General features: G+C 37.9%; 1 protein-coding gene across 1 annotated transcript; it reads right to left on the reverse strand.

Moving 5' to 3' along the window:
• Positions 1–2,360: 2,360 nt before the first annotated feature.
• Positions 2,361–26,010, reverse strand: LOC126284681 (protein adenylyltransferase SelO-like). Its single transcript, XM_049983801.1, has 7 exons — positions 25,311–26,010; positions 25,108–25,238; positions 24,751–24,956; positions 24,392–24,649; positions 11,037–11,158; positions 10,673–10,929; positions 2,361–3,186 (listed from the first exon to the last, which is right to left on the reverse strand). Exons 1-7 carry the CDS (start codon positions 25,802–25,804, stop codon positions 2,948–2,950), a joined length of 1,707 nt encoding a protein of 568 aa, XP_049839758.1. The 5' UTR covers positions 25,805–26,010; the 3' UTR covers positions 2,361–2,947.
• Positions 26,011–26,578: the final 568 nt, after the last annotated feature.

The following is a 26,578-nucleotide window of genomic DNA, read 5'->3' on the forward strand; positions in this document are numbered from 1 at the left end:
GCTTACGTTGCAGTAAGAGTTCCCAAATGCAGAACTGAGAGAAACTGGTGTTGGTAGGAAGGATACAGATGGTGCAGGCTGTGAAGCAGTCACTGAAGTGAAGCACTTGTGTTGGGCTGCATGTTCAGCAATTGGGTGAACTAGCTATCACTTGGCCCTAGTTTGTCGGTAGCCATTCATGCGGACTTACAGCTTGGTAGTTGTCATGCCCAAGTATAAGGCAGTACAATGTTTGCTGCTTAATTTGTAGCTCACATGACTGTTTTCAAAGGCAGCCCTGTCTCTGATGGGATACAAGATGCCTGTGACTGGACTGGAGTAGGTGGTGGTGGTAGTGGTGGTGGTAGGATGTATGGGACTGGTTTTGCATCTAGGTCTGTTACAGGGATATGAGCAAGGCAAGGGGTTGGGAGCAGGGGTGGAGTAGCAATGGACATGGATATTGCACTGGTTCATTGTGTGGTGGAATACCACTGTGAAGGGGTTCGAAGGATAGTGGATAGAATAGTGTATTTCGCTGATTATAAAACGAGGTTCTTTCCCAAATTCGTCATTCAAAAAATACAGGGTCATCTTATATTTGCAGATTAACTATTGGTGTTGAAGTTGACATTTTAATATTGTTTATTAAAGTATATAAGGACTGACTTTCATTTACACATGAAGCTTTGGATATTGAGGTCATGTGCAGATTTATTTTGAAGAATACATAAGGGCAAAGTTGGACAAACAATACTCACATTTGAACAGGTTTGAGATTTGCCGGTACACTGAAATGCTCAAAACAGTATTGAGTATTGACACTACTCGAACCATCACATGACATTCAACTCACATAGTACTAGTCCAAAGGATACTCAAGAAACTATGAACTAGCCACTGCAACAATATCTTGCTTTGTTTAAAGTTTGATGGTTTTGTGAAACACAGGAGGAAATAGCACTAAATTCTATAATCTTAGAAACTGTTGTTATATTTGAAGAGGTTTGCAATAATAGTTCTCATACATGTATGGATACCATATAAAACATTAGTGCTACTTTTTAAGTAAATGTAGAATTCAAAAGTGGAAATGTTGTCCTTCAAAAACATTACTTGATTCTGAATTCAGATCAATATTTAACTTGATTATGACATAATGTAATGATTTACTAAGTGGGTTACAAATGAGAAATTCGCCACCCTTCACGTATTAGAATATTGAGTAAAAACGTTACCAGCTTTTAATCAGCTTTAGAACATGATGTTGACATTCAGATGAAATGAGAAGGAAAATTAATCCAGAATGAACTATTTAACAAATGAAATCATTCAAATTAAACTGACTGTAATTGTTCTGAGAATACATCATAGTGGCAAGACCTGTCACGGAGGTGGTACCAGCAGATATCAGTAGACCACAGGACGAGTGAAAGTGTAAGAATCGGACAGAATCTAAATTTATGTATTTTTTTATTTATGTATTGGTTGCTGTTGTTACACATTATCTGCTGCTTCAGCAGTCCATGTTTCACAGTTGCTCAAGAACAGCACTACAGAAGGGTTGGAGGGGTAAAAGCGATGTCTGCTTGACTGAGAACTAGAGGAGTGTGGGGAGGAGAGCAACGTGTGGGCAGCAAATTATGTCATTTTACCAACCATGGGAATGTATACCGCATACTTTGGCTTTTTAGGAGCATCTGCCATGTTCAAACTGCAGTTTGCCTGAATCCTTTTGCAGGCAGAATTGAACTGACTAAAATTTCACAAATACTCAACAATAGTATTGATTTCTGCAGGATATGGTAAAAGTCCAGATAGGGGCCAATGGCATACTTATGCGTTTCTTGCCACACTCTTGCTTCGCTGATTGTGACATGTGATGAAAACAAAAGGTGCATCATCAGCTGCTAGTTCTATGCAGCCAATGAAAGAACGGAAGTCACTTTGGAAGCAGGTGACATTGTAATATTATCACATCAGTATAGAAATGCAATCCGCTATGTATTCATTTAAAAATGGGTGTGTTATCAGGTCCCACAGTAACCACAACTGCAGGAACCACAATATATTCGAAAAAAGCAGTCAAATATTTGTGACAATGAAGATATAAATTTTACAGCTGTGTCGTTAGGATGATGATGATGATGACGATGATGATTATGATTTTTATTTTATTTCTCCAAGTTTAATCAAAATGTAGACAACCAATATATGACATAAATTTAGTATAGGTACAAAGCTAACTTTTTAGACAGATATTTTACGTCAATAAAACAGTTTGTAACTTTGATAAGTCAGAACATGTTAAAAATAAACTTTTCTCAAGAAGCCTCTGAAAAAGAAAGGGGGTCATCTTATACTCGGGCAAATGCAGTATATAGTTTTACAACACATAATATTTATTGTCACCATAATGGAGCCCTTTACTAGTTTTAAGCTTTACAAGAATTTAACAAAGATAAATAAAGATACAAACATCTAATTATTTGGGAAAAAAGCTGGTCATAACTTCTTATAGGACATCACAATGTGGCTGACCATCTACACAAAATGTACAGCTGTTGGTTGTGTCGTGTTACGTCTACTCTTCAAAGAGCATATATTAATATGGCTGAATATGACCAACACTTTTCAGAGTAGAATTTTGAATGTCAACAGAAATGTTACAAGAGGCCAAAGCAAAGAGCATATAGAATAAAAAAACATTTTAAAAAACAGTCATATTAAACATTATCATGGAATTGGTGTAAACTGTTTAAATTCTTGGATATATATTTAATGTCAAAACAAAATTTAGTTTCAACCCATTTAATTTCAGATAGTAACAGAAGTGCCAGAATCTCTCAAAGTGGCTAATAATCAACATTAAAAACCACACAATACAATTCAGAAAAAAAGTAAGACAGACACTAAATGGAAACAATATTATGGTGAAATAACATATTTTTACATTGCACTGAATCTTTCAGCTGGAACAGCTAACTCGGAGGAACAGTGACCACTCTGGTGGAGGGTCTGCAAATTTACGCTTTTCTGCCTCTTCTTGAACTGTGAAAGGGTTTTTCAGTATCTCATGCAGCATCTGGACTTCAGTAAAGTCATCGTCTTCTGCTCGCTCAATAGCAACCTGTGCCATCCAGTTACGAAGAATGTAGCGTGGATTGAATTTCAGTATACGTTCCTTCCGTACTTCCTCAGTTAAATCTGTGAATAATTATAAACGGTATTCAGTGGCCAATTATTGGAAACAAAGCAGAACAGTAAATATTTTGCTGGGTCAGACAATAAGAATACATTATTCGTTCTCTGGCAGAATACCAGAGAGAATGGAACATTACATAATCCATACACCATATTCAATATACACCCTATATGTAATGAGATGGAGTGTGCCATCTCAACATACGTAGTATATAACTCTTTAAAACATGTATTTACATTGCAACATGTGGGTCATTTTCATGTCTGTAATTGATTACTTCTTCCTACTGAGGGGTTCCTCAACATTACAGGTATCATTAAGAAAAAATAACGTAAATCTATCTTTGAAAACATTTCTCCCATTTGTCAGAGATTTTGTTTCTATGGATTAGCAATCAGAGAATTTTGTAGCTATGTCTTATACTCTGTTCTGTGCCAAAAACAGATTCATTAGAGGAAAGTGTACATTAGTTTTCCTTCTACTGTTGAATTTTTGAATTCAAAGGTGTAAATGACAATAAATTTCATCAGTTAACAAATTTTGTGAGCCTGCTGTTCCTCGAGGTTAAACCGATACCAACAAATGTTAAGCAAATTAATCCATAACCTAATTCTGACTACTTCCTTTTGCATATTTGTGCCATACAGGGTGACAACTTTTGATGAAAGAAAATCATTAGTTTAATTTTCTTTGCTGGTGCATTTTTTACTTGGCCTAAAATAAAAAATGCATCAACCTCAATAAGAAATTCCTGATTTAAATGAAATGGTTGAACAACATACATCAAGAAGCCCATGATAGTACACTGTGAAAAACCCACTGTAATTCATACTAGTACACTATGAAAAATCCATTCTAATTTTTTCACATGAAGAGGATATAATAATTGTCAACCTCTCTGTGAATTGTTTGGAAAGCCAACTGCAATTTTCTGCAACTTCTTCCTTAAAAACAAACTAAACCAAGTATGTGCTGAGCCATGCATTCCCTAAAAATATAATTTCTTTAACAGAATGTTTTCACTGAAACAAATGATGAATTTAATAAGTCATAAAAGATTCTAACTGGTGATATTCTATTATTTAAAAATTGTATTGTATTCAGCAAATGTATAAACTACTGTCTCAGTTCAGTGATCATTTACAATCCAAACTGTAATTGGCTTAGTATCACACTATTGCACAGACAGGTCACATACAGGCACAGTCTCAAATATTCTCAAAATTATCTAAGGATAGAGGCTGACCACGAGTTACTGATATCTGTAGAGCCATCCTTTTAATAGGCATGCCAATTTTTAACCTTCGTGTGAAAAACTGAGTTTAGTGTATAATTTAAAATATCATCAACCCAATGTGAAATTATACTTTAGAATGGCTTCATAATTTTATATTACAGACGGGAATGTGTAAGAAATTTCAACTTCAATCAGTTTCCTTTGTATTGCTTCTCTGCTGTACTGTTTTACCTTCTCTTCTGAACCACTTGCATAATGTTTTTCACCTACTTTTAAATAGTACCTGTCCAATGATTTTACCTTTGATGCAGCACTAAATCCAAAACTTACTTCCTTTTCAAATGGTAAGAATTAAAAAAATCTGCCACAAATGAAAAATGTCTTATCATATTTCTTTGGTGTCTCCACTGGGCATCAGTATATAAAATATGTCCTTGATCTGTGGCCACCTGGGCCAATATTAGTTCAGCAGTAGCATATCATAAGATGCTTCAGATTTTATGTATGCTTGCACCTTAGAGTGATATAAGTGTGCCTATCTCAATGGACTGTGCAACCCTCAAGACTGTGTTTTGCTTGTCAGATAACTGGTCGCATCTGATGTAATGACACTTGAGCTTAGATTTGAACAGTGACAGATTTCATGCTCATTAGTTGAGTGCCTTAGCCTATGAAGAACTTATCTGATTCATGTGTCGGTACTGATTATTATGTAGAAATAAGTGTAAAGTTCTATAACAGGAGACCCATTGCTTTTAATAGAAATAGAGCCATCTTCAGCAGCTTATTTCCCCCATCTCTCTTTTTATGTTATTCCATATTTATTTTATTGTCTGCGCTTTTAATTTCAGGGAACATGATTATTTCTACAATTTTTCTTAATTTGCTTCAATACCATTTGTATTATGTAAATTTCCTTGATCACTATCTCCACTATTTTGTAGACATTCCAATTTCATCCCAAAGATAGTATGATATCTGTAGTAATTCAAGATTTATTTGAGGAGGGGGAGGACTATTTTCTAAAATGGCTGCAAATATGTTAAATTTAGAGCTGGCATTGGACTTGGCAAGTTCTTCCTACTAGACATTTTAAGCTTTCTCTTCAGTAATATACTGTTTTATCATCAATCACCCTTAATGTTCTCATGTAGTGTTTTTGAACAATACTATAAGCACAATATAACATGGACTTTTTCTTGGGAGAAAAGGAGTCAGAGGAAGCCAGACAATTTTGGGCCAATAGGGCAAGTTTCCGTTAGTTGCCAACCTTGACTGCTAAACAATACAACATATTGTAGCAACATAGTAGGCACTGTGGTTGCAATGTGCAGCCTGCACTGTGAGAAAGAGGTGGGCCTTGTTCCCATTGTACCACTCCTCTCCCTACAGCAGCCCATAACTAGATGCCGATCACACGTGCCTGTTTCCAGCATCCAATGCAAAAAGCAAAATTATATACTACATATAGCACATGCAAGTAAATTACGGAACCAAGCTAACTGTGCATCATCATATGCCTATTTAGCTTGGTAGCCGTATAATGTAATTGGACAAATAAGAACTCTATCCAACAAGTGGCAGCAAGAGAACACATATATAAAAAGAGATTTTATGTATGCAAGCTTTCGGAGTCAAAGGCTCCTTCTTCTGGCAGAAGCATTGAAGGGAGGGAGACAGGTGAAGGATAAGGACTGGAGAGGTGTAAGAAAAAGGGGAGAGTTCAGAAATGTAACAAAGACCCCAGTTCAGGGGGGACCTACTGGACAGGATGAGAAGGAAAGGCTGACTTTTGGGGACTGCACCAGATGAGACTTGAAAACCTGAGAGCTTAAAGATGTAAGAAATGGTAATATGCAAGACAGAGATTACTGCTAAAAAACTGTGCACAAGTTGATAACAGTGAAAACCCAAGTGCATTGTATGTAATAGAGATGTGAGGGGGACAGCAAAAAAAACACAGGTCAAAAAATGAAAAATATAGAAAACTAAAACAAGATGAAGAAAGGATTAGTTACTGTGAAGAAATGCTGAGACGGAAGAAATTAACGTAAATTAATGCCAGGTTAGCGGCAAGAACCAAGGACATGTTGTAATTCTACTTTTCACCTGCAGATTTCTGAGAAACTGATGTCTTGAGGAAGATTCTGGATAGCGCATGTGGTGAAACAGGCACCAAGGTGACAACTGTCATGTTATAGAGCATGTTCAACAACAGGGTATTGTGTGTTGTCAGTATATGCCCATTCATCCTAACTGATAACTTGGTGAATGGGCACAGGTAGAGGGTGTATACTGGTGACACACAAAATCCTGTAGCAAACCATGCTCCACAACATAACAGTTGTGACCTCAGTGCCTGTTTTGCCATACATGCCATCTGGATTCTTCCTCCGGACACCAGTTTCTCACAACTCCACAAGTGGTAACTAGCACTACAACATGTCCTTGGTTCTTGCTACCAACCTGGCCATAATTTACATTAATTTCTTCTGTCTCAGAATTTCTTAACAGTAACTATTCCTTTCTTCGCTCCATTTTAGTTTTCCACAACTTTCATTTTCTGACCTGTCTATTTTTCCCCATCCCCCTCTCATCTCTATTACATGCAATGCACTTAGGTTTTCACTCTTATTAACTTGTGAATGATGCTTCAGCAGTAATCTCTGTCTTGCATATTACCATGTCTTCAAGCCTTAAGCTCTCAGGTTTTTAAATCTCATCCAGTATAGTCCCCAACAATCAGTCTTTCGTTTTCAACCTGTCCAGTAAGTCTCCCCTGACCCACATTTCTGGGTGACTTTTCTGAACTCTACTCTGCTTTGTTTGACAATAACTCTTCCAAAGCTTTTTCAAACTGTGATTCTGATACTGGATGACCTACAACATCCACATCAAAGTCTGTTTCTTCTTCAGTCACATTAGCAGACATTTGGTCCCCTTAGAGGTCCTCAATGTACTCTTTTCCCACCCACCACCTCTCTGTTCTTTGTTTAACAGTTGAATTCCTTATACAATATTAATGTTGTTGCCCTTACACTATATAGGGCAATGACAGGGGTTGGATTGGCAAATACAGATATGAACTAATTTTGGATAACAAAATAAATACTTCACCTGTTTGAAAAAAAAAGGAAATGCAATTGTATTTATGGAAAGAAAAGAATATAGCAACATAAGTTCCTCAGGAAAGAATTAAATAAGAAGTGCAAGGGACTCTAAGTAAGAAAAAAAAAGAAAAAGCTAAGACCGTTTGAGGATTGAACCCCCAGCCTTTGGATTTATAGTCTAACATTTACCACTGACAAACATTCACGAAATTTACTTTTTAGCTAGCTAATATTCTGACAGGATGCACAGATTCCACTTTTCCACTTATTCTTATGTGATGAATCAGAGAGTCCTTCAACACTGTCAGAAATCCAGAGAAGAAGAAGCTGGAGACATTTGAAAAGTGTTGTGATCCAAGACTGTTAAAAATTAAGTGGACAGGTAAATTACAAAATGAAGAAGTGCTAGTAAGGTACAGATGAGGAAAGAAGTCTATGGAAAACTCATAAGTATCAGAAGGCTAATGTGACATCTGCTAAGGCATCTGGGAATATTTAAAAGGACTGCTCACCTCAATTCTGAATTTAGTATAAAAACATGTTGCACATTAGCCTCCCCCCAATAACCACAGAGGTTTGCTTTTGTGAGATAATGCCAATTCTCCCCCCCCCCCCCCCCCCAAAAAAAAAAAAAAAAAAAAAAAATTCCTTACTCTTTGGGATAACAAGATGATCAGCATTCAGTCATGCTGAAAACAAGAAGAGCAAAGGAGTGCAGCTCATTTCTGGCAGCAGAAAGAGTGGAGAATTAATGAAAGAATGGGACAAGTATACAAAGAGTACTGCATGTCCATTATGAGGGTCAAGGCATGATAGAAGCAATTCAAGGACATTGGGCACTGTAGAATTAATGAATGCCACACCACATTACTGATATCATTGTAAAGCAGGTGGATGTCCTTATTATGGAAGACTGGAGAATGACAGTGGCCGTCTCTGTCCCAGAGGCTGGACTGAACATTGGAAATGCAATGGACATTTGGTGCTCTCCATACATTTGTGACATTCATCGATGAGTTTACATTCCCCATTCTCCTTCCACTGTAACAAAACACACTATATTCCTTTGCTGTTCTTATGAAGACTCTACTTCTCCATTTTGAGCACTACTGAGTGCAGTGGATAATTGATGCGTACACATGCTCACTCCAACATCTATGAGAGCACACGCACATCCCTCCAGCAGCAAGTCTGTGGCCTCAGCACTCTTATATGGACTAACACATCTGTAGGCAATAATGCAGTGTCATTGACCATCAACACTGATGTTCCAGCCGATGACCACTGCAAGAATGCTGCCTGTCCTCACAGCATCACAGAGTGCCAGTTGGAAAAAGGAAATAGCTACATGCCTTGAGAGTTGTGAGTTGCCACTGTCACACCTTGATAAGTGGCCACATGTGACAAGGGCCACCGTCATGAGAGAAAACCTACTTCTGCCCTTCAGTGGACAGTTGTGCTCTTTATCAGTCTTTGTTATCTACATTGTGTTACATGGCATCAATGGTCATGTGTTTATAGTAACTGATGTCAACAGTCAAGAGTTCATTCTTCTACAGAGTTGCAGTTTCACACAGCTAGTGTTTAGATCTCGAGGCACTGAATTGCATACATAATTCCACATGTAAACATTCAGCCACAGTCATGGAGAGTGAGAAAGATAAATGTATTTTATTTCAAATAAAGTGTTTTGTGTTTTAATTACTCATTTTACTGAATGTTCTTTTTTACCACCTGTACGTTGGATAGCAGATAATGAAAAATGACATTATGAACATTTTACACTGGCACATTTCTTTTCGAATAATTCTAATATTTTATCCCAGTCTCTCTAACACTATATTTTATGTCTTTAGCTGGGCCTTTTTAGTCCCATCACTATCAGATATCTGTTACAATCCTTAAACATGTGTTCAAAGTTTTGTGTTATCTGTTTAAGTTTAACATTTGTTTTCATGGCACCTAAGATCCTATAGCTCCTGGCCTGCAAACCTCCCACAGATTTTGCCCACAAAGAGAGCTCCTGTGCTGCAGTGTGTCAATCTTTTTAGCATAATCTACAGTCCCATGTTACCTTAATGAGTGCCCTTTACATCCCCATGGCATTTGGCTCAATGTAACCACAATGCAGAACCTCTGGGGAAAAAAAAACTGACAGTTTCACAAATATACAGTAACACTCTACACTAATATCTATATTTGTAACTCATGGCTGATCACTTTTATGCAACCCCAACATTTAGACAGCATCCACAGGAAAACACACTTAAGACAATTATTTAAGTACAAGGAGAGAGAATGGCTGTTCAGTATTTACCCTCAGGATGCAAAATTCAATAGCTATTAATACATAAGTTTAAAAGTGAAAACTGTCAGACCAATTAATTCATTCATCAAGAGAGGGCAAAGAAGGATTGGAGGGAGAGATCAGGAATGGTGAAAAGCTGGTGACAGGTCTCTCAGATCCCAGGACGACAGGCACCATCCTGTTACGACGACAAGGGAAACAAAGATTTCTCCTCATCTGCACTACTGGTGGGTAGCTCCTTTATAATATTCAGAAGTCAGAAGTCACAACTCCTTTATAAGCTTCACAAATCTATTTCTCTTTCCTTACTGAGGAAGGAACTAACATTTCTAAAAGCCAGAAAAGTTTCTGTTTTTCAATCTTAAATGCATCTTTTGGCAATGTATCAATCTAGCCTCGTGATGAACAGAAATGGCCAGTTATTTTCTATCTCTGCACTTCAACAGGTAGATAAAATTAAATAGACAATATTAGGGTGATATGCTAATTTTTAACATGGGTAGAATTAAGTCTACAAATATTTCTGTGAATGTCAGAAGAAATATGCACTTTTTACAATGTTTCACCTTACACGGGTCAATACTAGCATGTCCAATAAAGTAAATTACACTTAAATTAGATTCACGACAGGATCAAATGTTGAAAAGTAACTCCTTATCTAATAGTATTCAAATATTTACAATGACAACATTAAATTTGGTTGCATGGGTTTAGTGTGATAAACCAATACACTTTATACAACAGCTTATAAATTATTACAAACTCAAGATCGGTTATATTATTACAGTATACAAAACAAATAGACATAGCTAACTGGAAGCTTAAAGACTTACCCTTTTCTTTCTTCACTCTATTCCTATAGAGTTCAATAAAGTCTTCAAATAATCTGTGCCCAGACAATTTTTCTAAAGACCAGAGGGTATCTAGTTTAGATTTGTCTGCAATATCAGTCAGATCAATGTCACCAAACTGCCTAAATGTCATTGTAAAATCAGCTCTTGTTTCTGCCATTATCTGAAGCAAGAGTGTGATTAGCTCATCATCTGAGTCTTCAGGCTGTTGTAAACCCAACTTTCTCACAAATGCTTGTCTGAAATTAGAAGCACCCATATAATTTTGAGTTAAAACTCACATATTACACAAAGGAGTCCATTTTGGAAAGAAAAATATTACAACATCGAATGAATAAAACCTCACCTCCTTTTCTGAGTGGAGTAAGATGAAAGGCTATTCATAACATCCAATATCTGGCTCCTCTCATCATCGTTTAAGAGAGGAGACAAAGCATGGGCAAGCTTTTCGAGGTTCCATCTGACGATCTAAAATTCAAGCGCCAGTTAAATATAGTACTGTCAGTGATGCTTGGTGACAGGTAATGGCATAGACATAAATATTTCCAAAAGATTGTAATGAATTTGTCACATTATTGTTGACCACATAAAATCTTGGAACTTAGAAGTCGTAGAACTTTAAAAATAAAAAAAATATCTTATTGTTAATGAGATATACTAGTGTTTCCACTAAGACCTATGGTGTTTAGCCTTCACTTCTATCATTGTCTTGACCAGTTATACTAGCAAAAAATTTCGTTTTGCAATCAGTATACAGCCTTATATGAATTACAGCTCTAGCTACATTTCAAACATAATTTATCCTAAATCATTTAGATTTGTTCTTTTGCTTTTTTTATGGTTGTGCGCTTCAATCAGTAAAAATGGAATGCTTTTAGAATCATTTTGTTGTCTATCTGTCTGTCTGTCTGTTCAACTGTGAAGAACTCTTTTTTCTCAGGAACAGTTCTAGGTTCAAGTTGAAATTTACGTCAAATACTGAGGTCTATGGTCCCTTGGCGGTGTACGTAATTTTAGCTTCTAGGACAATGCAATCAAAAGATAGGGTCATATATGTTACATATTTTGATATTCATGAACTCTTATCAAAACCTTTACATGAACTACATACATACATGTCAGTCCTGAATGTCCAGCACAAAAGCACATGCCTGGAAACTGAGAGGTTGTGGGATTGAATCTCAGTGAGACCATGGATTTTTTAGTCTGTGTTTTAACTACGCTTCACCTCTCAACAATTTGAGGAGTTGCCAGAAACAACAAGTGGATGGAATTCCACGTTAGACTGAAGATCCTCTTTCCCGTGTTGGATAACTGAGGTAAGACTTGCACCAAATCATTAAGCCACACTAAATTATTATTATTATTATTATTTACATACACAATTAAGTTTGTACAGAATGCTCAGAACATGAGACCTAATCACACTCCCCCCCCCCCCCCCCCCCCCAGTGTGCATTCTCTATTGCTGTTACCCTTACCTTGGGGCACTGTAACAGTAAGATATATGGCTTGCACATGAAAGGAGTGAGATTCAACTCCCCATTGGGCTGTCCAAATTTAGGTTTCCTGCAGTTTCCCTAAACCAAGTAAGATGAATGCTAGTCTAGTTCCTCTGAAAAGGACAGAGCTGATTTCTTCTCCATTCTTGTTCAATTCAAGACTGCATTTGTTTCTAATGACTTAGTCATTTATGAAATGTTAAAACACTAATTTTCCTTGTTTCCTCCTATCTATCTGCTTAACTCCTTGACTACCTCTCTAGCTTTTGTTTTTATGATAGTATTTATTTAATATACATTTCCCACTATACAGGGTGATTCAAAAATAATACCACAACTTTAGGAATTTAAAACTCTGCAACGACAAAAGGCAGAGCTAAGCACTACCTGTCGGCAAATTAAGGGAGCTATAAAGTTTCATTTAGTTGTACATTTGTTGGCTTGAGGCGCCGTTGACTAGGCGTCAGCGTCAGTTGATGCTAAGATGGCGACCGCTCAACAGAAAGCTTTTTGTGTTATTGAGTACGGCAGAAGTGAATCAACGACAGTTGTTCAGCGTGCATTTCGAACGAAGTATGGTGTTAAACCTCCTGATAGGTGGTGTATTAAATGTTGGTATAAACAGTTTACAGAGAATGGGTGTTTGTGCAAAGGGAAAAGTTCTGGACGGCCGAGAACGAGTGATGAAAATGTAGCACGCATCCAGCAAGCTTTTGCTCGCAGCCCAGGAAAATCGAATCGCAGAGCTAGCAGAGAGCTGCAAATTCCACAATCAACTGTATGGAGAGTCCTACGAAAAAGGTTACTTATGAAACCTTATCATCTGAAATTGGTTCAAGCACTGTCTGCAGCTGATAAGATTAAAAGAATTGATTTCTGTGATTTTATCCTTGCTCAAATGGAAACAGATGAATTTTTCGTTTCAAAGGTTGTGTTTAGTGATGAAGCAACTTTCCACACTAACGGGAAAGTCAACCGTCACAATGTCTGTATATGGGGCACTGAGAATCCGCGGGAAACAAATCAGTATGAACATGACTCGCCTAATGTGAACGTTTTCTGTGCCATTTCAGCCAATAAAGTTTTTGGCACCTTTTTCTTCGAAGGTGCTACTGTAACTGGACTACAGTATCTGGAGATGTTAGAGAATTGGCTGTTCCCTCAGCTCGAACAAGAAGCACAACAATTCATATTTCAGCAGGATGGAGCGCCACCACATTGGCACTTATCTGTCCGTAACTACCTGAACATCAACTACCCGAGGCGATGGATCGGCCGCCAGGCAGTCCGTGACAGAGCACTTCATCACTGGCCTCCAAGAATCCCTGATCTTACCCCCTGCGATTTTTTCTTATGGGGGTATGTTAAGGATATGGTGTTTCGGCCACCTCTCCCAGCCACCATTGATGGTTTGAAACGAGAAATAACAGCAGCTATCCAAATTGTTACTCCTGATATGCTACAGAGAGTGTGGAACGAGTTGGAGTATCAGGTTGATATTGCTCGAGTTTCTGGAGGGGGCCATATTGAACATCTCTGAACTTGTTTTTGAGTGAAAAAAAAAACCTTTTTAAATACTCTTTGTAATGATGTATAACAGAAGGTTATATTATGTTTCTGTCATTAAATACACATTTTTAAAGTTGTGGTATTCTTTTTGAATCACCTTGTATTTCATCTCTTGTGCCTCAACATACATTTTAGCTAATAATTGATGTTTCTTAATTAGTGAACTGCTTATCATTTTTTTATTATAACAAAGTTTAAAATTCTGCTATTACATTCCACTTTTACTCCTCATTTATGCCATGGGAGATCATAATTTTATCTACCATTTTTCCATTTTTTTTCCTTGCTGCCAATCTGCTTCTATTCACTGATACCATAACATGAAGCTCTACACCAGATCAATTAAACTAGGATCACAGACAAGAGGTAAAATGGAACTTATTGTAGAATGATACAACTTTGGATTAATTGGGGACTCTGTGTACTCATCTGACTCAGGTTCCCGGCTTTCTCCTCCATATATCAGCCACTGAACACAACACAATATTTTCAGCCTTATATTGTCACATTCTTCATTTATGAGTATTCCATAGAGAGATAAGTCAGTAGACCACTATCAACAACACCCTGTTACATTGTGTGGTTATGAGAATGTAACCTTTTTTCTCCTTTATCCCAGACACTACTGACTCTTTTCCCCTTATGTATATATACTCTGAATGCCGGATTCATGGGAACACATTAGAAAATAAGTTTTTCTCGATATATCAGATATGCATGCATACATACATACATACATACATACAAGAAATGGCTACCTGAGTATCAGAGTACGTGTGTTACGCATATTGATGTTTCATAGTTTAGAGATACTACAGTTAGCTCTCCCTAAGCTTGGTGATAAACTACATGCCACAACTGGAGAAAGGCATACATCAACCACATTAATGACAGATGAGAGCATTCATCCTTGCAAGTCAGAAACAGAAAAATGTTTATTTAGTGTAACTCAACTGCAAAAGGTTTCGTTATAGGGTCCAAGAATTAGTTTCATTTATTAGAAACAATCATGCCCACACAGTACTTGAAAAAAAAAAAAAGCTGGGTGAAACCAGAAATGAAGAGCAACAAAATTTTATGCTGGGTGCTAATGGTGGTGATGTATTCATTGCTATAAGGAACTCAATAATATTTAATGAGGTGATCACAGATTCTGAATGTGAAATAATCTAGTTGAAGTAAGTGTCAAAGGTGGATGTAACTAATTGATGCTTTTATAATTTACTTGCCTCATGATCTATAGTGGCAGAACATTTCACAGAAAATTAGAGAATACTGAGAGTACATTTTCTAATGATGCTACTGCATCAGGAAGAAATTTCAACTTGCTAACTATAGATTGTGAGAGAAAGACAATTAAACTGGGTGGCAGAGACAAGGATTCATGTGAGATTACTCTGAAAGTGTTTCCTGGAAACTATGCTGAGTAGTTAGTTACAGAACTGACCCATGAGGACATCATCTCAGATCACCTAGTAAGTAACAGCCCTGAACTTTCATTGAGATAAGTGATTTTTGAGGAGAAACTCAACTTAAGTCACTCAACGGAGGAAAAGCAACTCAATCAGATGACACTCCTGTATTACCCTATACAGATTAATAGTCCCATACTTGCCAAACTAGATCTGTAAGAATGTAAAATATTAACACCTTTTTTTAAAATTGTAATAGTATAAACTACTACAACAACAACTACTGCATGAAAGAGCTAGCTCCCCTTCTAGTTGCAGTCTGTAGGTTATCAAAAGAACAAAGCATTCCAAGTGGTTGGAAAACAGTACATGTCATTTCCATGTTCAATAAGTGCAATCAGACACATGTATGTAACTATAGGTTTTATTGACAATGTGCAACTACAGATCAAATTTTATGCTTGTGTATCATGATCCTTTCAGAGAAGGAGAATTACCTCTGTTGAAGGCAACATAAATTCTGCCAACAGTGGTCTTGTGAAGCTCTGATTACACTGTTCATCCATGAGATCAAGAAGGCAGAACATAACAGCTCCCAGGTTGGTGCCATGTTCCTCGACTTCAATAAACCACCTGATAAATACCCACATTCTGCATAGTTGCATAGTGAACCAAATCAAAGCTTATGAAATAACACACTAACTTTGTTATTACATTTGGTATTTCTGGCAGATAGCTCTCAACATGTTGTAACACGAGGTGATATCATAAGATGTAAAAATTACTTTGAGTGAATCCCAAAAGGAGTATTATAAGGTTGTTACCATTCATGTAAATGATGTGTTGGATAATTCCGAAAACTCTGTGAAAGCATTCTCAGATGATGATGTTTTGTACACTGAAGTCACAATGCCAGATAACTGTAGCAATATGCAGGGACATTTGTTTGGTGTAAGGACTGCCAATTGACCCTCAACATAAATAAATGTAACATACAGAACATCATTGACCAATTACACATTTGATGATCAATTACTGGAAACACTAAGAACCATAAAATATTGAGGAGTATACATTCAGAGTGAGCTAAAATTGTACAAACACACAAAATCAGATTTAGGAAAAGCAGATGCAAGACTAAGATTCAAAAGATGAATCACTAGCAAATTTAAACAAGTAGCTTACAAATTCCTCACTCCACTGATTCTTGAGACTTGCTAGTTAGATGGAACCATTAATTAAAGATAGGATTAATAGAGGACATAGAGAGAATCCAAAGAACAGTACATTTCATCATAGCTTCATTTAGTACGAATAAAAGCATTATGGACATGTTCATCAAACTCTAAGGGAAGACACTGTGCATCATGGAGAGGGAGCAGATTAAAAGAAAATTATTACTTCCTCCCACCTACATTTTGAAAAATGACCACAGAAGGAAAATCAGAGTAATACGAGCTCATACAGGACATTCATTACTGCCTGTTTTTCTGCCTGTACATCATTACTGAAAGTAATAGGAATGATGGACATGATAGTGGTACTGAATCTACCCTCAGAATCTGAAGTTTATTGTCTCATGATGTACATACATAAACCATTGATTTAAAGCACAGGAGACTCATCAATATTAGATTAGATTAGATTAATACTTGTTCCATAGATCATGAATACGACACTTCGTAATGATGTGGAACGTGTCAGGTTAATAAAAGATGTCTGTACAAGAAATTACATTACACAAAATATTGCATGACACTAACGATTAAGTTTTTTTTTTATTTTTTACTTAGTTTATATCTAAAAATTCAGCCAATGAGTAGAAGGAGTTGTCATCTAGAAATTCTTTTAATTTATTTTTAAATGTTAGTTGGCTATCTGTCAGGCTTTTGATGCTGTTTGGTAGGTGCCCAAAGACTTTTGTGGCAGCATAATTTACCCCTTTCTGTGCCAAAGTCAGATTTAACCCTGCATAGTGAAGATCATCCTTTCTTCTGGTGTTATAGGTATGCACACTGCTATTACTTTTCAATTGGGTTGGATTATTATCAACAAATTTCATAAGGGAATATATATACTGTGAGGTTACTGTGAGGATCCCTAGATCCTTAAATATAGAAAATTTATCAGTGATACATGCAATGTATCAAACAAAGTACAAAAAGCAATCTTAATTTACAAAAATTATTACAAATTTGTTTCATTACCCTACAAAGCAATCTTCATCATCATTTAAAAATTCCTTGAGTGAATAACAACATTTTGGCACTAGGATGATGTGTAATCTCATCTTCATGAAACATAGTTCCATACAGTGAAAGATTTTTAATTTATTATAAATTTTCATAGCCATGTAATGAGGAGTTTGGATGTAGAGTTTTATTCTCCGAAATGGCAACATGAAGATCTCTTTGTTTCTTGTGTCATACATATGTTGTAATTAGTTTTCTATAAATAATCCCCCCCCCCCCCCCATGAACCATTGATCTTGCCGTTGGTGGGGAGGCTTGCGTGCGATACAGATAGCCGTACCGTAGGTGCAACCACAACGGAGGGGTATCTGTTGAGAGGCCAGACAAACGTGTGGTTCCTGAAGAGGGGCAGCAGCCTTTTCAGTAGTTACAAGGGCAACAGTCTGGATGATTGACTGATCTGGCCTTGTAACAATAACCAAAACGGTCTTGCTGTGCTGGTACTGCGAACGGCTGAAAGCAAGGGGAAACTACGGCCGTAATTTTTCCCCATGGGCATGCAGCTTTACTGTATGATTAAATGTTGATGGCGTCCTCTTGGGTAAAATATTCCGGAGGTAAAATAGTCCCCCATTCGGATCTCCGGGCGGGGACTACTCAAGAGGATGTCGTTATCAGCAGAAAGAAAACTGGCGTTCTACGGATCGGTGCGTGGAATGTCAGATCCCTTAATCGGGCAGGTAGGTTAGAAAATTTAAAAAGGGAAATGGATAGGTTGAAGTTAAATATAGTGGGAATTAGTGAAGTTCGGTGTCAGGAGGAACAAGACTTCTGGTCAGGTGACTACAGGGTTATAAACACAAAATCAAATAGGGGTAATGCAGGAGTAGGTTTAATAATGAATAGGAAAATAGGAATGTGGGTAAGCTACTACAAACAGCATAGTGAACGCATTATTGTGGCCAAGATAGACACGAAGCCCACACCTACTACAGTAGTACAAGTTTATATGCCAACTAGCTCTGCAGATGACGAAGAAATTGAAGAAATGTATTATCAAATAAAAGAAGTTATTCAGATAGTAAACGGTGATGAAAATTTAATAGTCATGGGTGACCGGAATTCGGCAGTAGGAAAAGGGAGAGAAGGAAACGTAGAAGGTGAATATGGATTGGGGCTAAGAAATGAAAAAAGAACCCGCCTGGTAGAATTTTGCACAGAGCACAACGTAATCATAGCTAATACTTGGTTTAAGAATCATGAAAGAAGGTTGTATACATGGAAGAACCCTGGAGATACTGACAGGTTTCAAATAGATTATACACTCATGGAAATTGAAATAAGAACACCGTGAATTCATTGTCCCAGGAAGGGGAAACTTTATTGACACATTCCTGGGGTCAGATACATCACATGATCACACTGACAGAACCGCAGGCACATAGACACAGGCAACAGAGCATGCACAATGTCGGCACTAGTACAGTGTATATCCACCTTTTGCAGCAATGCAGGCTGCTATTCTCCCATGGAGACGATCGTAGAGATGCTGGATGTAGTCCTGTGGAACAGCTTGCCATGCCATTTCCACCTGGCGCCTCAGTTGGACCAGCGTTCGTGCTGGACGTGAAGACCGCGTGAGATGACGCTTCATCGAGTCCCAAACATGCTCAATGGGGGACAGATCCGGAGATCTTGCTGGCCAGGTTAGTTGACTTACACCTTCTAGAGCACGTTGGGTGGCACGGGATACATGCGGACGTGCATTGTCCTGTTGGAACAGCAAGTTCCCTTGCCGGTCTAGGAATGGTAGAACGATGGGTTCGATGACGGTTTGGATGTACCGTGCACTATTCAGTGTCCCCTCGACGATCACCAGAGGTGTACGGCCAGTGTAGGAGATCGCTCCCCACACCATGATGCCGGGTGTTGGCCCTGTGTGCCTCGGTCGTATGCAGTCCTGATTGTGGCGCTCACCTGCACGGCGCCAAACACGCATACAACCATCATTGGCACCAAGGCAGAAGCGACTCTCATCGCTGAAGACGACACGTCTCCATTCGTCCCTCCATTCACGCCTGTCGCGACACCACTGGAGGCGGGCTGCACGATGTTGGGGCGTGAGCGGAAGACGGCCTAACGGTGTGCGGGACCGTAGCCCAGCTTCATGGAGACGCTTGCGAATGGTCCTCGCCGATACCCCACGAGCAACAGTGTCCCTAAGTCCGTCAATTGCACATACGGTTCACGTCCACACTGTCGCGGCATGCTACCAGTGTTAAAGACTGCGATGGAGCTCCGTATGCCACGGCACACTGGCTGACACTGACGGCGGTGGTGCACAAATGCTGCGCAGCTAGCGCCATTCGACGGCCAACACCGCGGTTCCTGGTGTGTCCGCTGTGCCGTGCGTGTGATCATTGCTTGTACAGCCCTCTCCCAGTGTCCGGAGCAAGTATGGTGGGTCTGACACACCGGTGTCAATGTGTTCTTTTTTCCATTTAGAGGGGAGATGTGGACTCCGACCACAATCTATTGGTTATGTCCTGTAGATTAAAACTGAAGAAACTGCAAAAAGGAGGGAACTTAAGGAGATATGACCTGGAGAAACTGAAAGAACCAGAGGTTGTACAGAGTTTCAGGGAGAGCGTAAGGGAAAAATTGACAGGAATGGGGGAAACAAATACAGTAGAAGAAGAATGGGTAGCATTGAGGGATGAAGTAGAGGATGTGGATGAAGATGAAATGGGAGATACGATACTGCGTGAAGAGTTTGACAGAGCACTGAAAGACCTGAGCCGAAACAAGGCCCCCGGAGTAGACAACATTCCATTGGAACTACTGACGGCCTTGGGAGAGGCAGTCCTGACAAAACTCATCCATCTGGTGAACAAGATGTATGAAAGAGGCGAAATACCCGCAGACTTCAAGAAGAATATAACAATTCTAATCCCAAAGAAAGCAGGTGTTGCCAGATGTGAAAATTACCGAACAATCAGTTTAATAAGCCACAGCTACAAAATACTAACACGAATTCTTTACAGACGAATGGAAAAACTAGTAGAAGCCGACCTCGGGGAAGATCAGTTTGGATTCCGTAGAAATGTTGGAACACGTGAGGCAATACTGACCTTACGACTTATCTTAGAAGAAAGATTAAGGAAAGGCAAACCTACGTTTCTAGCATTCGTAGACTTAGAGAAAGCTTTTGACAATGTTGACTGGAATACTCTTTTTCAAATTCTAAAGGTGGCAGGGGTAAAATACAGGGAGTGAAAGGCTATTTACAATTTGTACAGAAACCAGATGGCAGTTACAAGAGTCGAGGGACATGAAAGGGAAGCATTTGTTGGGAAGGGAGTAAGACTGGGTTGTAGCCTCTCCCCGATGTTATTCAATCTCTATATAGAGCAAGCAGTAAAGGAAACAAAAGAAAAATTCGGGGTAGGCATTAAAATCCATGGAGAAGAAATAAAAACTTTGAGGTTCGCCTGACATCGTAATTCTGTCAGAGACAGCAAAAGGCTTGGAAGAGCAGTTGAATGGAATGGATAGTGTCTTGAAAGGAGGATATAAGATGAACATCAACAAAAGCAAAACGAGGATAATGGAATGTAGTAGAATTAAGTAGGCGGTGCTGCTGAGGGAATTAGATTAGGAAATGAGACACTTAAAGTAGTAAAGGAGTTTTGCTGTTTGGGGAGCAAAATAACTGATGATGGTCGAAGTAGAGAGGATATAAAATGTAGACTGGCAATGGCAAGGAAAGCGTTTCTGAAGAAGAGAAATTTGTTAACATCGAGTATAGATTTAACTGTCAGGAAGTCTTTTCTGAAAGTATTTGTATGGAGGGTAGCCATGTATGGAAGTGAAACATGGACGATAAATAGTTTGGACAAGAAGAGAATAGAAGCTTTCGAAATGTGGTGCTACAGAAGAATGCTAAAGATTAGATGGTTAGATCACATAACTAATGAGGAAGTATTGAATAGGATTGGGGAGAAGAGAAGTTTGTGGCACAACTTGACCAGTAGAAGGGATCGGTTGGTAGGACATGTTCTGAGGCATCAAGGGATCATCAATTTAGTATTGGAGGGCAGTGTGGAGGGTAAAAATCGTAGAGGAAGACCAAGAGATGAATACACTAAGCAGATTCAGAAGGATGTACTAGGTTGCACTAGGTACTGGGAGATGAAGAAGCTTGCACAGTATAGAGTACCATGGAGCGCTGCATCAAACCAGTCTCAGGACTGAAAACCACAACAACAACAACAACAACATAAATAATTATGAACTGGCATGGATACAGACAAACAGTTCATAACTGTAAATACATGGAGTAGTTTTAATCCTTGAATAACGATCGGCATGACTCTCTAGGTTTAATATTACACAAATTTCTAATGATAGTTTTTTGATTTACACTACTTGCATTCCCTCAAAATATTATTCTGAATCTTACAATGGCTTCAAAACAGTTGTTGTAAAGACCTTTCCTAGTGTCAATGTCAACTGCATAAGACAATATTGTGATTATGAATGCTAGACTGTTTAGCTCATTTGCCAAGTAGCTTATATGCCAAGTTCAGAATAATTTTTTTCTAAAAATATTCCCAAGAAATTGACAGATTCTGACTTTTATGGGTGATTTGGAAGTCACTTGATTTTCACTGTTTAGTTTTAAACAGTGTGAGGTGGGTTTGATTTCGTGTTTACTTTTAATTCATTTACGTCAAACCAGTGTTTTCAATTAACTATAAGGGGTGCCAATGACTCTGAGGAATTTGTCCTGTGGTCTCACTTTCAATCAGCACAGATGTATCATCTGCACATAAATCTGAGTGCAATGTTCTGTGTAGCAGTAAATCATTTACTAAAATAAAAACAGGATTGGGCCTAAGATGAAGCTACTTGACTATAAAAATTTTAAACAGCTGAACACTGTTATTATTTATTTTAAAAGAAGTTCTTATTTGTTTTTTAGCTCAATTTTAGTTGGTACAGTTTCTGTTGTAGGAAGCATGGGAAATGATTTGTAGGCAATGGGCAAGTCGGGAAGTATTTCAGTGGTTTTATTGCATTGTGTTTTTGGACTATATTTTGAATTGTGTTATATTTTTGGGTTTTTGCTACCCAAGATTTGGTTGCTAGTGTCGTTTTTTCTGATAGCTAAATTAGTTGTTAAGATGTGTTTATTTAGTTTTTGGACTTGGTTATGAATGTATTGATATATGTTTAGTGGGTACTGTGGACTTCATATTAACTCTATAGGTGAATTGTAGTTAAAGACACCAGATGTATATTCTTATTTCTATATTATTGAGTTGCTTTGGAATTTTGTTTTCATGTGGTCAGTTGGCATTGTTGAGTTCATTTCAGGTACATGGCTGAAGAGAATTTAAGACATCATTATTTGTGGATTTTCCTTCCAGTAGAAATCACTGTTTCATGGTTAGTTGAAATGTATTTTCGCTATATAAGTTAACTGGAGATAATGATAAAAATTTGCAGTGTTCTTTTGGAGGATTCACGTACCATGAGGTTAATGGAATTTGGTTTCATTTTTGGATTTCGACGTATGTGAAGGGGGAGCAGGAGATAGTGATTTGTTCCTGCTACCCTCAAATTCCTGGCAGGTGTTCCATCAGTTACTTATTAGTTTAAGATTATTTAATATATGGTTTTAAGGTGAAATTTCTGTTGCCGTGTTTCATTACGGTTGCATAAACAACTTCATGGTTGCCATATTGGTATTATGTGAATTGTCTGTATATGCCTTTTCAATGATACTGCATGTCAAAATCAATGCCCAGCATACTTCAGAATTTACAGTAAACAAACTGGAGGAAGACAGTGTGCAGAGGTACTAAATTACTGCTTCCAGTTCCTGCACTAAAAAAAAAAGAAAGTGAGGCACACATTATTTATGATGGTCAATGGAGGAAACTTGTGACTTAGAACTGCTCAGAAGTAAAATTCTACAAATGTACACTTCAATGTCATTTTGTCATGAAGTGTCTGGTGAGATGGCTTTGACCCATTTACTGATTTAACGTAAGAACAAAACTTCTTAATATTCTTTGTCACATAACATATATACAGAATTTTACTTTCAAATTAGTTGGACACTTTGTGCATGGCTCTCCTTATGGGAATTTTGACTCTGTATAGTTTTTGTTAGTCTGTGAGGCTTTGGCTACATTTAAATATGCACTGAAGCTCTCTTTAGTTTCACAGCAACTTTCTAATATGACTGTCAAACCACCACAGGTCGTCCTTGTCCCTCACTTCACATGCTACTACTTTTCCAGGCACTTATGATTGGCACCAAATTCTGAGTCTTGGAAGACAACAGGCAGACAATTAGTTCACTCCAGCACCAGGTAATGTCTGAGATCAAATGATACTGCTAGGTGTTATGTAGCCACAATACATATGAAACCACTCTTGGCTCTGTATGTTTTGTGCAATCTGAGTTACAAATATGAAATCCTGGTGACATTTCTCTTGGTGGCATATAGGAAGCAATCAAGTTTATTCCCTTCATTTCTAACAAGAGGAACTAAAAATTAGCTAAAACATATTTTAGTGGATGTTGAAAGTATTCGGTGCACTGTCCATTACACACAACCACCTCAGATTCTGGCATTCCATTATGACATCTCAGACTCTTTTAACTTAGTTGTCATCAGCATAGTTTTCATGATGAATACTTCTTCTTTTCTCCTTTAGCTTAATAACTTCAAAAGTTAGTTGACTCTCTGAATTTCATTTCAATTATATTCAGAAATTAAATTTGGTATACTGAAGTAATTCACTGAGAAATTAAGTTATGTATACAACTAGTTCAGAATATTTTTACTTTTTCTGAATTATACTGCTTGACAAACAAATGTTGGACAGACCTATTCAATCTTCCATGCTACACTTTGGATATGTATGACAAATCAACAAAAATGCTTGTGCAGGTAATATATGTGTCAAGATATGTTAGCACAAATTAACAAATATGGCTGATCCACTTACTTCAAGCTGTTTACAAAGAGCATATCTCTTCTCATCATCCGATGAATTTGGCACAAAGAGTGGATCATAAGTTTCTACAAAACCAAAGGGACCATAGTCAATGGTAATTCCAAGAAGGCTCATGTTATCTGTGTTCAGTACACCATGAGCAAATCCCACAGTATCCCAATGTATTGCCAGGTCCATTGACTTATATGCTACATCACTAAACATTTGAACATATTTGTTCTTGTCGTCCTTCAAGTCAGGGAAGTGTTCCTGAAAGAAAATCTTAATGTGTTACTGTATTTTTACCACAGCGTATCACTTGGTCACTTCCCAAGCACTGTTTTTAAACAGTTATTATAAAAAATTGTCACCTGAATGATGTAATCTACTAAAACTTTAAGAGTTGCCAATTCACCATTCTCTGTCAAAATTTCCAGGGAACCAAACCGGAACCAAGAAGGTGCTAGCCTGAGCACTACAGCTGCTCTCTCTGCTTTAGGATAACCCTTGTAAAACTGATCCCTTACAACAGGATCTTCACTAACAACTAAGGCGGCAGCCCTAGAAGTTGGAATCCCTGAAAATATTTTCATGAAAACAGGAACTGATTGCTGATAATTTCTTTAAAGACTGATCATGATTTGGAAATCTGTCTATCTAAAACTACAGCCTATTATGCATATAAACAATTAAGTTCTTAATGTTTTGTGTGATGCAGTGACTGCTACCTAAATAATACATGGCTTCAGAGCATAGAAACTCTCTGACTGACGAACGAAGCACTGCTCGTCCATCACCAAACCGCGAGTATGGTGTCCTTCCTGAGCCTTTTAGTTGCAATTCCCAATGTTGTCCTTTGCTGAAAAGTGTAATGAATCAATCAACCACTACCCATGCAACAGATAGTATCTAGGCTTGATATGCTGCTCACCTGTTAACGTATTCTCCAAGCGATACTGCTCTTCCATCTCCTAGTTGGTAAGCCCAGAGTCCAAACTGGTATCCGCCGTATCTGTGAGCTAACGGCGTTGAACTATCCAGCACTTTATTCCCAGCTATAAACTGAATAAATTCCTCTGTGTCACTTATTTCCGGATCCATGTCAAGAATGTCTGTTAATGCATCTCGCGAGATCGACACAAGCCTTAGCTTTGTTTTTAATGGCACCGGTGACACTTCTGAAAACACCGCATTTTCTACATTCCCACGGACATAGTTTTCTTTTATTTCATCAATGGGCAACTGTTTCAATTTGCTACAAGAAAACTGCCATTCACTTAGGCTTCTTTTCAGCCTGGGACAAGTATCACGCTCGATTATATCCATCACTAAGTGCGTGTAATTCTTCGGCCACTTATCACAAGTGTCACAGGTTATCGAAGTGGCAACAACACACAAAATCGTCGAACACAAAAGAATCTTCATTAATTACAAATGGGATACACCATGTAAATTGAAAAACTTCATTAAAGGCGCCACACCTATTTTCGTGAGTGTCTGTATTTCGAATGTCAACTGCTGCCATAACAAATAACTGATTCGATATTTTCCACTTGCAGCTAAGCGACTATAATAAATTTGTAATGAAAATAATAACACAACACACTAAATATCGATTAATCGATAAATACGACAGTTGATAGTTTTCTCGATGTATGTGTGTTTAGTTATTATTCATCGATACAGCGCTCCGCAATATCGATGTTTGTGAAACAAGTTAAACAACCAAGCCGGAGCAATTGCAATTGCAAGAGAAGTTAGTTTCATTGGCAATGAGCTCGCTGATTACTGATGCATTTCCTATAAAGGAGAAGCAGAAGTAAGTACTTTGCTGAAGATAATAAAATGCTGGCATAATCAGTACATATGGCAGAGAACACGCCATGTAGTCATAATGCAGAAGTGGAAGAAATAGCACTGAATAGAAAATTATGGGAGAGATTACTCTAGCCAGTCGAAAGACTTTAACGAATTTGCAACGTAATGCTTGAATGACTGGTTATATTAACAGTCATTAACACTTACAAATAAGCAGCTAAGTGCTCTGAGAGAAGTTTTAAGTGGCACTGTTCTCAAGAAAAAGGTAGAAATAAGAGCTGCTGGGTCTACCCCTATTTCTTGCTACAGGATCATATATAAGAGAGGTGTGACGTTTACTACGTTCTTGTGTTATGTAATCCAGTTTTCTGCTATGTCAGT

The sequence above is a fragment of the Schistocerca gregaria genome, chromosome 8 (assembly GCF_023897955.1).
Source record: "Schistocerca gregaria isolate iqSchGreg1 chromosome 8, iqSchGreg1.2, whole genome shotgun sequence".
Lineage (NCBI taxonomy): Eukaryota > Metazoa > Arthropoda > Insecta > Orthoptera > Acrididae > Schistocerca > Schistocerca gregaria.

Coding starts and splice junctions, on each gene's coding strand:
- LOC126284681 (XM_049983801.1), bottom strand. CDS start 25,804: ATGAAGATTCTTTTGTGTTCGACGATTTTGTGTGTTGTTGCCACTTCG. Junction 24,650..24,750: donor TAGTAGATTACATCATTCAG/GTGACAATTTTT, acceptor ATTTTCTTTCAG/GAACACTTCCCTGACTTGAA. Junction 10,930..11,036: donor TACTCCACTCAGAAAAGGAG/GTGAGGTTTTAT, acceptor TTCTAATTTCAG/ACAAGCATTTGTGAGAAAGT.